Genomic DNA, 12,398 nt, shown 5'->3' on the forward strand with positions numbered 1-12,398 from the left:
TTTAAATGAAAGTTTTATTAATACATTCATTTATATATTATATATATATAATATAAAAAAATTTTTCATAACCACTGTGAAGAATCTGGTGGAGGGCTTATCTTTCCCTGCTTTATCTTTCTGAAAAAAAGTGTGTATGAACATGGGGGGCGATTTCTTTGTGGTGATACCCTTTGAGCTTTAATTTCTATGGTTACTGAGTGTTTTGGGAGGATCTGACTTTAAAGCTGCCGAAGAAATTACATGAGACCATCCTGGCTCAGCAAAATCATAACTGTAACTAAAGGTCTAATTGGTCATTGTTAAGTACAGTCTCCTCTGATACCGCTTAGGCAGGCGATGGGAATATAGTAAGGATTTATTAGACTGAATTAATTAGACTGGGTTGAATTTTAGGCACAAGTTACCCTTTCTCTCCTTACAGCTGGTGAATGCCTACGTGATGACGAGCCGAGAGCCCCCGCTGAACACCGCAGCCTGCCGGCTTCTTCTGGACATCATGCCCGGGCTGGAGACGGCCGTCGTTTTCCAAGAGAAGGTACTGAACAAAAAAAAGAAAGGTCCATTTACTTTCTAACTGAGTGATATGTTGATTTGTCTTTGTTAAAATAATTGTTGTAGGTTTTTGTTATTGAGGTAGTAATATACATTAAATGTAAGAAATCATGTTGGTAAGAAAGATGTAAGATAACATTTAATGAATGCTGCTGCTTGGGTGCAACAGAGATTTTCAGCTATAATTACTGCTACAATTTGCAGTATTATATATTAAAATCTGTGTGTGTGTGTATGTGTATGTATGTGACAGAGACAGAGGGCTAGACAGGGTCAGACAGACAGGAAGGGAGAGAGATGAGAAGCATCAATTCTTTATTGCGGCACCTTAGTTGTCATTGATTTATTTCTCATATGTGCCTTGACGGGGGTAGGGTGGGGTGGGGTAGAGCAGATCAAATGACACCCCCCCTTCGACCCCCGCTCAAGCCAGTGACCTTGGGCTCAAGTTGGTGAGCCTTGCTTAAACCAGATGAGCCCGCACTCAAGCTGGGGACCTCTGGGTTTCGAACCTGGGTCCTCTGCGTCCCAGTCTGATGCTCTATCCACTGTGCTACCGCCTGTTCAGGCTGTATATTAAACTCTTTAATTGGCTACCACTGCAGGAGACCAAAAAAATCTCTTTGTCAAAAATATTTTACTGTGAGTTCATAGTAATTTCTTATTATTTTAATTTCTGTAAAATTGGTAGTAATGCCTCATCTTTTGTTTTTAATTCCAGTAATTTGAGTTGTCTCTCTTTTTTTCTTGGTCAGTGTAGCTAAAGGTTTGTCAATTTTATGGGTCTTTTCAAAGAATCAGCTTTTGGTTTCAAAAATGTTCTACATTTTCCTATTCACTATCTTCATTCTAATTTCTATTATTTCTGTACTACTACTAACTTTGGGTTTTGTTTACTCATTTGCTTGTTTCCTTTTAAAAAAATATATTGATTTTTAGAGACAGAGGAAGAGAGAGACAGAGAAAGAACCATCAATTTGTTGTTCTACTTGTTTATGTCATCATTAGTGATTCTTGTATGTGCCCTGACTGGGGATTGAACCCACAACCTTGGCTTGTCAGGACAACACTTTAACCAACTGAGCTACCCAGCCAGGGCCTTTATTTGCTACTTTTCTTTTTTTTATTACAAAGAGAGAGAGAGGCAGAAAGGGACAGATAGGGACAGACAGACAGGAAGAGAGATGAGAAGCATCAGTTCTTCATTTTAGCTCCTTAGTTGTTCATTGATTGCTTTCTCATATGTTCCTTGACCTGGGGCCTACAGCAGAGCAAGTGACCGACCCTTGCTCAAGCCAGCGACCATGGGGTCATGTCTATGGTCCCCTGCTCAAGCCAGTGACCCCGTGCTCAAGCTGGTGAGCCTGCGCTCAAGCCATATGAGCCTGCATTCAAGCGGCGACTTTGGGGTTTCAGACCTGGGTCCTCTGTGGCCCAGTTCAATGCTCTATCCACTGTGCAACTGCCTGGTCAGGCTTCTTTTGCTACTTTTTTTTTTAAGTGAGAGGAGGGGAGATAGTGGAGGCAGACTCCTGCATGCGCCCCAACTGGAATCCAGTCAGCAGCCCCATCTGGGGCCCATGCTTGAGTGTCAAGCTATTTTTAGCACTTGACGCTGTCATGCTCCCATGGAGCTATCCTTAGCACCTGGGGTCATGCTCAAACCAATTAAACCACTAGTTGCTGGAGGAGAAGAGGGAGAAGAGGGAGAAGGAAGAGGGGAGAAGTTGATGGTTGCTTCTCCTGTTTGCCCTGATGGGGAATTGAACCTGGGATGTCCATATGCCAGGCCAACTCTCTGTCCACTGAGTCACTGGCCAGGGCCCCTTTGCTACTTTCTTAAATTATATATACAGTTAGGTTATTGATTTGAGATCTTTTTTCTGTTTCTTAAGCTAGGTGGTGAATCATAGGTGACTTTGATTGTCTTTGGCTAGACTATACATGTTTCTATGTATTATATTTCATAATAAAATAACAAGTAAAAGTAAGTTTGGGTTACATGGAGTTGAATACTTCTTTGATGGAAGACTTTTCAGCATTAATAATGTTAAATGTGCATTGTGAATTTCAAAGAGGGACATAGAATTTTTAGTGCTTCCCACCCAGTCAGGGAACTTTTCTGGTCTTAACACCTAAAATGGTGCTGTATTATGAGACTGTTGGTTTTTAGCTGCAATTTTAGCTGTTAAATAGGATTGTATTTCACAGATACACAGATATTTAACTAAACAATTTATTATTTATTTGCATTTTTAAATTTTATGACCAACATTAAAAATTTTTTCAGAAGACTGAAATCTTTGCTTGTATCTTTATGAAAGTGGGATTTTTTTTTCTGAATAGTACTATTTCATTTCCTTTAATACAGGAAGGAATTGTTGAAAATCTTTTCAAATGGGCCCGAGAGGCCGATCAGCCATTGAGGACATACTCTACTGGGCTGTTAGGAGGTGCTATGGAAAATCAAGACATTGCTGCCAACTACAGAGATGAAAATTCCCAGCTGGTAAGGACGGTGTTAAAGGGATTTTTGCATAAGATAGGAGAATAATCACAAGTTTTCTTGCTAATTGAACTTGAACAGGTAGAGCTTATATATTACCTTGTACTGGAGTGTACCTGTAATTTTAGCATTACTTTTCATAAGAGTTTTGATTTTACTTTTTTTTAAACTTGAAAATGCTATCGTTCATCTTGTTAAAGATCGTGGTAGTTTATACAGATAAACAATAGTGCCATTTCCTTTCTTCCTCAACATTTGAATTACGAAAAAATTTTAAATATAGAATGAAAGTGAATTTTAGTGAACCACTGTATATACACCACTTAAATTGTAGACATTTTATTATACTTATTTTATTCCATATTCATCTATCATCCTTTTTTTAAAATGCAGTTCAAAATAAATTGCTTCTTTTTATTATTTATTTATTTACAAAGACAGAGAGAGAGACAGAGAGAGGGATAGATAGGGACAGACAGGAATGGAGAGAGATGAGAAGCATCAATCATTAGTTTTTCGTTGCAACACCTTAGTTGTTCATTGATTGCTTTCTCATACGTGCCTTGACCGTGGGGCTACAGCAGACCGAGTAACCCCTTGCTTGAGCCAGTGACGTTGGGTCCAAGATGGTGAGCTTTGCTCAAACAAGAGGAGCCTGCGCTCAAGCTGGCAACCTCGGGTTCTCAAACCTGGGTCCTCTGTGTCCCAGTCCGATGCTATATCCACTGCGCCACTGCCTGGTCTGGCTTGCTTCTTTTTAAAACTAAGCACCATACTGCATTTTAAGGCAGGCCCCAAATATAAACAAAAGGAAAATAAAAAATAAATGGTGAACTTGAAAAACAAATTATGTAATTATGTGTAATGTAGATGACAATGTCTAACAGAATATAACATAATAAATACAAGTTTGAGAAAGCTTTACATTTGATTTTCAAAAGCACTTTTTAAAAAAATTGTGTCTGCCTATTTAGGTGTGATGGTCCATCCAGCCCAGCTGATCCTGAGAGATCAGTTTAGAATGATGTTTATTTTGTGTGTGTGACAGAGACACAGAGAGGGACAGATAGGAACAGACAGGAAGGGAGAGAGATGAGAAACATCAGTTTTTCATTGTGGCACCTTAGTTTGTTGATTGCTTTCTTATATGTGCCTTGATTGATGGGCTACAGCAAGTGAACGACCCCTTGCTCAAGCCAGTGACCTTGGGCCAGCAACCTTTGGGCTCAAGCCAGCAACCATGGGATTATGTCTATGATCTCACACTCAAGCCAGCGATTCTGCGCTCAAGGTGGTGAGCTTGTGCTCAAGCTGGCTACCTTGGGGTTTCGAACATGGGTCCTCTGCATCCCAGCCTGATGCTCTGTTCATTGCACCACCACCTGGCCAGGCATGAATGATGTGTTGTTTTTTTTTAGTTTTTTTTTTAATGATGTGTTTTATGTGCAGATCTGGTTTGGATTCTCTGCAAAATTTTATGGGGAATGAGAATTTGAGCTATTACTTATTTCCTTACAATATAGGAATCAAGTCAACATATTTATTAAATTTTTACTGTTACCAGGGATTGGGTAACTGCATGAGTACCTAGTTCTCTATAAGTAGGAATAAAAATTATTAACTGTCATTTAAACTAAGATGCAGAGAGACAACCCCTTTTATTTCAATATCTGTTGATAGGTAGCAATAGTGCTTCGAAGACTGCGGGAGCTACAGCTTCAGGAAGTGGCTTTGCGGCAAGAAAGCAAGCGTCCTAGCCCACGAAAGCTCTCCTCGGGACCCCTTTTGCCTCTGGATGAAGAAGCTGTGGATATGGACTATGGCGACATGGCTGTAGATGTAGTGGATGGTGAACAAGAGGAAGCCCCTGGAGACATGGAGATCTCCTTTCATCTTGATTCAGGCCACAAGACCAGTAGCAGAGTGAACTCAGCAGCAAAACCAGAGGAAGGAGGATTGAGGAAAAACAAGACAGCAAAACAGGGTGGTGACAGAGAGAGCTTTAGGAAAGCCAAGCAGAAGCTGGGTTTCTCATCCTCTGATGCAGATCGCATGTTTGTTGAGCTGTCTAATAGCAGTTGGTCAGAAATGTCCCCCTGGGTGATTGGCACCAATTACACTCTTTATCCTATGACTCCTGCTATTGAACAGCGACTTATTCTCCAGTATTTGACCCCTCTAGGAGAATATCAGGAGGTAAGCTTATTGGGAAGAATACTGTTCACACTTAAGAAATACTGTGTTTATTTCTGTGATGTTTTATGGTAGCATTTTATACCCTGATGTGTTTTTACTCTAATACGAAAAAGTCTTTGCCCCAAACTGGCAAACTCTTATGCAGGTCACTTCTGGTAAGGCCTGTTTGATCAAAATGACTTTTTATATTTATCTTCATAAAGGAGGTAGGGATAATCTTTTATCCTCATAATGGAATAGGAAATAGGTAAAAATAAAGCCAAATGTTAAGACTTATTTTTGGTCTTCATTACAGTTACTTCCCATATTCATGCAACTTGGATCCCGGGAGTTGATGATGTTCTATATTGACCTGAAACAGACTAATGATGTCCTGCTTACATTTGAGGCACTTAAGGTAAACTTCTTAAAAATACTTGGTGACTGAACATTTTGTTGACATGGATGTGCCTATGTGTTTTGGTATATAGACTCTCTGGGTTTTTATTATTTAGGGCTTTCTGTTACCAGATAGTCCAAATAGGAACAAATGGGACATTCTTTAGCTGGAAAGGATGAGGCTTACCATGTGCCTCTGCAGAAATTCAGGGGCAGTCCTAGAGGGCTGAATGTTAAGGTGGAGATCTAGACCTAGGAGTGCCTTCTGTTATGGCTGCTGAATAGGAACCGAAGACTGTGTTACAGTACCTTCTGTCATGCTGCTTTTAGATATTCACAGCCAATAACACTTTTTCTGAATTCTTAACTGTATTTTATGTTGATAGATTATCTAGGGTGAACAAAATATAACCCAGAAAGTGAGTAAAGAAATAGTGGCAGACCTAAATTCAGTAAAAGGACATGATTTCCTAGGTTGTAAAGGGGCTAACTATGGCAAGGCAGGTCAAGTCTAGCCCGCTTAAGTCCATGCCTGTCCATGAGAATTAAGGTAATCTGAATGGAGAGAGAGAAGTGGAATGAAGAACATTAGGGCTACCATGTAGTTCCACTCAGCAGGGTAACTAATGAATAAAACACCATTTAATGTTTGCGATGTTAAATAAACAAACTCTGTTCTTTATGGTTTGGTTAAGAAAGACATGTAAACTTAAGATTTCTTTTTTATATTACCGAAGTTGGAAAAAATTGAGCACAGAGGAAGGAGTGGTATGTTCTCTCTGAAAAATTGTAGTTTCCAGAAAAAACCTCTGAGGAAGAGTTAGTGCTCTCTATGATTCTTTAAGTCACAGCTTCTTTCTTGATATTCCAGAACTTTGCCTTCGGGTAGGACTTCCTGTGTTAATAGAAATGTTCCGTGTCTGTGCTGTTCCATATAGGGACTGCTAGCCTATGTGAGTACTTAAAATGTAGCTAGTAACTTGGGCGCTGCAGTTTTAACTTGATTTTAATTAGTATTACTCTAACATATGTGGCCAATGACTATTGCATTGGATAACAGTTTTAGAGTATGTTGAAATGAAATAGAAATGGAGAAATTTGCCTTCATATAATATAAAAAATAGAGTATAGAGATAGAGTACAGAGGAAAAGAATTGAATTACTACAAGTAATTCAATCCGGGTGTTGGGAGAACTTCTGAAGAGGGTACATATCTGTTGTTTTTGCCACCGATCTTTACAAGATCTGCACAGATATCTAATTATAAGTCTTGGCCTTGTGCCTGCATCACCACCTGGAAGACACCCTGGCATGTGAAACAGGAGGGGGAGCTCTAGCTCTCCTGAGGCCCCTCCACACTGGCCGGGATTCAGTATCATTAAATAGCCTGCTGCCTGCATCGCCCTCCTTGTCCTTAAAATTGCCCAGAAGCTACGGTCCACCCAGAGAGGCTAGTAAGAATTGAAGAGGAAGATCACAAAACTTAAAAAATTATATTTATAAGTCTATTTAAAGTGCATTCTAATGATTTCTGAAAATTTAGTAGTTTTGATAATTTGTTGAAGATTGTTCTTTGAGGCTATATTTTGAATCAATGTAAATGAAAGCAAAGCTTGGGTTTTATTTGGTGATGAATCAGTCAGTGACTGAAACAAAGCTGGAACATAGAGCTGATTATGTTAAAAGGATTAAAATGGGACGGTAGCAAAATCCTTTACAGAAGCTATGTAATAATAAAATCGTAGGGTTATGTCATTTCTCATAGCAGTAGTTTTCATTTGTTGTTTTTTTAAATTTTATTTGTTGATTTTAGTGAGAGAGGAAGGGAGAGAAGGCGACAGGAACATAGATCTGTTCCTGTATGTGTCCTGACCAGGGATCGAACTGGCAACCTCTGCGCTTTTGGACGATGCTCTAACTCAGTGGCCCCCAACCCCCAGGCCGTGGACTGGTACCGGTCCGTGGGCCACTTGGTACCAGTCTGCAGAGAAAGAATAAATAACTTACATTATTTCTGTTTTATTTATATTTAAGTTTGAACGATGTTTTATTTTTTAAAAATGACCAGATTCCCTCTGTTACATCTAAGACTCACTCTTGACACTTGTCTCGGTCACGTGATATATTTATCCATCTCACCCTAAAGGCAGTCCCTGAAAATATTTTCTGACATTAAACTGGTCCGTGGCCCAAAAACGGTTGGGGACCACTGCTCTAACCAACCAAGCTACCTGGCCAGGGCTTTATTTCTTGTTTTTCACCTTTATGAAAACCTTTTGTGTTGGAAGGGAATGTTACGGGATCTTAGAGTGTTTTATAATTTGTTTCCCTTAAGCACTGTTCTACTTCTGTTGTGAAGGAGTGGTTTTCAGTTTCAGAGGGTTCCTTGTATTTAGCAACCTAATTACATATTTTGTAAATAAATAGTGTGATTTTTCTAGATCAGTGATTTTCAGTCTTTTTCGTCTCATGGCACATACTAATTACTGAAATTCTGTGGCACACCAAAAAAGTATACTTTTTGCCAGTCTGCCAGGAAAAATAGGTACAATTTTAAATTTTATTCATTCACACCCTGGCCGGCTCATGTCATTTTTTGACAGTTTAAGGGAAAAGAGGTCAGTGCCCCTGACTAGTCAGGCACGGCACACTTTAAAATTCTTGTGGCACACCCACTGAAAATTGCTGTGCTAGACTGTTCCATGGTAACATGTATCTTCTTTGTTTAGCATCTAGCATCTCTCCTGCTCCATAACAAGTTCGCCACAGAGTTTGTTGCACATGGTGGAGTACAGAAATTATTGGAAATTCCTCGTCCCTCTATGGCTGCAACTGGTGTATCCATGTGCTTGTACTATCTGTCCTACAACCAGGACGCCATGGAGAGGGTAAGTCCAGTCCAGTCAGGTGCACGGGAATGGGGCTGGGAGAGAGCAGTCTGACGTACGCACAGAACAACTTTTGGATAGGAAGAAATGAATAGTTGGAGTAAATTTTAATGAAAGAAGCAAGGAGCCTGAATGTCTGGTCTTTACAAAGCTTTCTAAAAGTGTAAAAGTTTGTTGAGGAAAGGCCTTTTATTTCTCTGACTCTGGTGGAGGGGGAGCAAGATGGATTGGGGTGTGAGAGTTTTATTTAGTTTTTGCCATTTCTGTTGCATTAGGATTAGTCTTCAGGCTCTCAGTTTTCAGATGTCGTTCACACAGTTTGTGGGTTTTTTGTTGTTGTTTGTTTTGTTTTAGTCAATTGATTGTGAAAACAACAGACGATGCTTTGTGCGTGCTAACAAATAGTTGGGGTGGAAGTAGTAAAATCATTGTAGTTGTTCTCAGGGCTCTCCAGCCTCCCCAGTCTTCTGTTTTTCTGGTTTAGAATTTTTTATGTACTGGTTTTTAGAAAGTGTAAGGGGATTGTACATTTGAGAAGTAATGGTTCCTCAGACACCCTAGGGAATATCTTGTCATTTTTGTGCCTGGCACATTTTTCTAATACTTTATGTGGTATGGCTTTTTTGATAGAATAAGTTGGTAAATTCTTTTGTGACTGTGTCTTTATTCATCTTTGCACATATACAGTGTGTCCATAAAGTCATGGTGCACTTTTGACCGGTCACAGGAAAGCAACAAAAGACAATAGAAATGTGAAATCTGCATCAAATAAAAGGAAAACCCTCCCAGTTTCTGTAGGATGATGTGGCAGCATGTGCGCATGTGCAGATGATGATGTAACACTGTGTATACAGTGGAGCAGCCCACGGCCATGCCAGTCGAGATGTGGACGGTACAGAGGAAAGTTCAGTGTGTTCTGTGGCTCGCTAAATTCGAATCTGTGACCAAAGTGCAACGTGAATATCGGCGTGTTTATAACGAAGCGTCACCACATAGGAGTAATATTACTCGATGGGATAAGCAGTTGAAGGAAACCGGCAGTTTGGTGGAAAAACCCTGTTCTGGTAGACCATCAGTAGGTGACGAGTCTGTAGAGGCTATACGAGATAGCTACCTAAGGAGCCCTAAAAAGTCTGTGCATGAGCCCACATCGAACTGCACTGAATAGGTATGAAACTGGGAGAGTTTTCCTTTTATTTGGTGCAGATTTCACATTTCTATCATCTTTTGTTGCTTGCCTGTGACTCAAAAGTGCACCATGACTTTACAGACACACTGTATTAATAAAGTAATGCTCTAATTTTAATTTTTTTCCTCTTGAGATCAACATTATGCAAGCTTTTGTAGCTTTTTGAAAATAGTAGCCTGATCTGTATGTGTGTACACAAGAGCAGTTATGGCTCTGGTAGAGGCAAAGTACCATGTAAACCTGGGCAGCACTTTAGAAATCCTTGCCTGCCCCACGGAATGTGTGTGAATAAATCAGTGAGCAAATGGATGGTAAACTCGTGGACTTTAGTATCAGGAGGCTTAGCCGCTTTTATCAGCTAGGGAAAGTTCCTTACCTCTTTGAGCCGTTTCTTCGTGTGTTAAGTGGGAACCCTAATACCTATGTAAACAGCATTGTGAGCATTCAAGGATGTAAATATTTGCAAAATATGATAGTAAGTATAGGTCAGATTTAAATGTTTATCTAAATGCAGGTTGTTTTTCACGTTTGCAATAGATTGTTATAAAATTTCATTTGTAACTTAAGCATTAAATTCAGAATGACTTGACCAGGAATGATCATTGTATTGTGTAAAAATGTCTATTGACACTGTTGAATTTTTTTTCTTTTTCAAAGGTTTCTTGACCCCTAAAATTTAAAAATGGGTTTATTTTTATGTTTTGCAGGTTTGCATGCATCCGCACAAGGTTCTATCCGATGTGGTGAACTACACCCTGTGGTTAATGGAATGCTCTCACGCCTCAGGGTGCTGCCACGCCACCATGTTTTTCTCAATCTGCTTCTCCTTCCGGGCCGTGCTGGAGCTCTTTGACCGCTACGATGGTCTTCGTCGATTGGTGAACTTGGTGAGGTTCTCAGTGGCTTCTCTTTTTGAGGAGTCAAGGTCCTCCTGGCCTTGGCTGCCCTTCAGCAACATTGAGGACAGGCAGCTTATCTCACTGGAGGAAGTCTACTCTCTCTTTATAGATGAAGTTTTTTTATTTCTCTGTCAGGCACAAGGTTCTCTTCCTTTTAAGTGTTTAGAGGACTTGGTGCCATTATAGACATGCCTTGACTTTAGTAATCTTACAGGGGGAATTGCTAGTGATGGTCTTTCTAAAAGCAAAAGGTTTTGTGCCTGTATGTCTTTAACTAGGATTGCAGGCCATGTGATTTTTCAATCTGGGTTTAATGTTGTTTAGCTTTCCTGTGGACACTTGCAACGTATAGACAGATGTACTTCATTATTTGTCAGCCCTCCTTTTACTTCTCCTACTTAGTGTTCCCTCTCCTCCACCCTGCCTGTGTCCCATTCTTTTGCTTCTTTCTTAATAGATCAGTACTTTGGAGATCCTAAATTTGGAAGATCAGGGTGCACTTCTGAGTGATGACGAAATATTTGCTAGCCGCCAAACTGGGAAACATACCTGCATGGCCTTACGCAAGTACTTTGAGGCTCACCTGGCCATTAAATTGGAACAAGTGAAGCAGTCACTTCAGAGGACTGAAGGTGGCATTCTTGTCCATCCTCAACCCCCATACAAGGTGAGAGGACCTTAACTTCAACAGGATTGTTGTTAACACCCTCCATAGCAGTTTTGGGTTTAGAACTCACATTCAGATTATGGAATCATGTGAGATGTTCGTTGTTGGATTATACTTGTCCTTTGTGGAGGCAGAATACCTGAAAATGGACGCAACAGGTGGATTTCAAGGATTCATTTTATTCCCAGTTATGAATTGTTACTTGTTTGGGAAACTAGAATTAAATCATGGACTTGGCCCAGGTCGGTTGGCTCAGTGGTAGATTGTCGGCCTGGCATGTGGAAGTCCTGGGTTCGATTCCCAGTCAGGGGACACAGAAGAAGCACCCACCTGCTTCTCCATCCTTCCCCTCTCCTTCCTCTCTATCTCTCTCTTCCCTTTCCGCAGCCAAGGCTCCATTGGAGCAGAGTTGGCCTGGGCACTGAGGATGGCTCCATGGCCTCCACCTCAGGCACTAGAATGGCTCTAGTTGCAATGGAGCAATGGCCCAGATGGGCAGAGCATTGCCCTCTGGTGAGCATGCCTGGTGGATCCCAGTCAGGCGCATGCGGGAGTCTGTCTGACTGCCTCCCTACTTCTCACTTCAGAAAAATATAAATAAATAAATAAATAAATAAATAAATAAATAAATAAATAAATCATGGACTGAAGTGTATATAAAGGGGCTATTGTTTATGAAAAGTACTAGATATCCTACTTCATGTGTGAAATTTCTTTACTGAATGGGTGCTTTGTAACTCCATTTCTTTATCATTTTTGGATTTGATATGTTTTGGGATGAAGATTAGTATCTGCATGTTTTAAAAATCACAGGTTGGAAAAACCAGTATTTTACATTGCGCTTTTCTTCTTAGGTTGTAAAATATATGCACTAACAAACAGAACATCCTTTTACCTTTTGTATTGTGAGTTTAGTTACAAGTGAAATATTAAATATATACGGGGGTCCTCGAGTTACAACATAGTTCTGTTCCTACAACAGTGATGTAACCTGAATTTTGGTGTAAGTTGAAACACACCTTAGCCTAAGTCACTTACCTATGCTAACACAGCTGTAAAATCATAATCTAAAACATAAAAACACAACTAAGCCACAGAAAAAGGAAAAGAACATAAATAT

The 12,398-nt window shown here is 40.0% G+C and overlaps 1 protein-coding gene across 3 annotated transcripts in view; it reads left to right on the plus strand.

Annotated features, from left to right (window-relative positions):
• The window catches only part of DCAF1 (DDB1 and CUL4 associated factor 1), a 58,932-nt gene that overhangs the window by 23,881 nt on the left and 22,653 nt on the right, over nt 1–12,398 (plus strand). For all 3 annotated transcript variants that reach the window (XM_066351418.1, XM_066351419.1, XM_066351417.1), the window contains 7 exons: nt 425–538; nt 2,927–3,064; nt 4,742–5,257; nt 5,553–5,654; nt 8,365–8,523; nt 10,420–10,599; nt 11,069–11,278. In XM_066351418.1, coding sequence (XP_066207515.1) covers nt 425–538; nt 2,927–3,064; nt 4,742–5,257; nt 5,553–5,654; nt 8,365–8,523; nt 10,420–10,599; nt 11,069–11,278 — 1,419 coding nt within the window. The remainder of the gene's footprint in view (nt 1–424; nt 539–2,926; nt 3,065–4,741; nt 5,258–5,552; nt 5,655–8,364; nt 8,524–10,419; nt 10,600–11,068; nt 11,279–12,398) is intronic.

This window comes from Saccopteryx leptura, chromosome 10 (assembly GCF_036850995.1).
Source record: "Saccopteryx leptura isolate mSacLep1 chromosome 10, mSacLep1_pri_phased_curated, whole genome shotgun sequence".
Classification (NCBI taxonomy): Eukaryota; Metazoa; Chordata; class Mammalia; order Chiroptera; family Emballonuridae; genus Saccopteryx; species Saccopteryx leptura.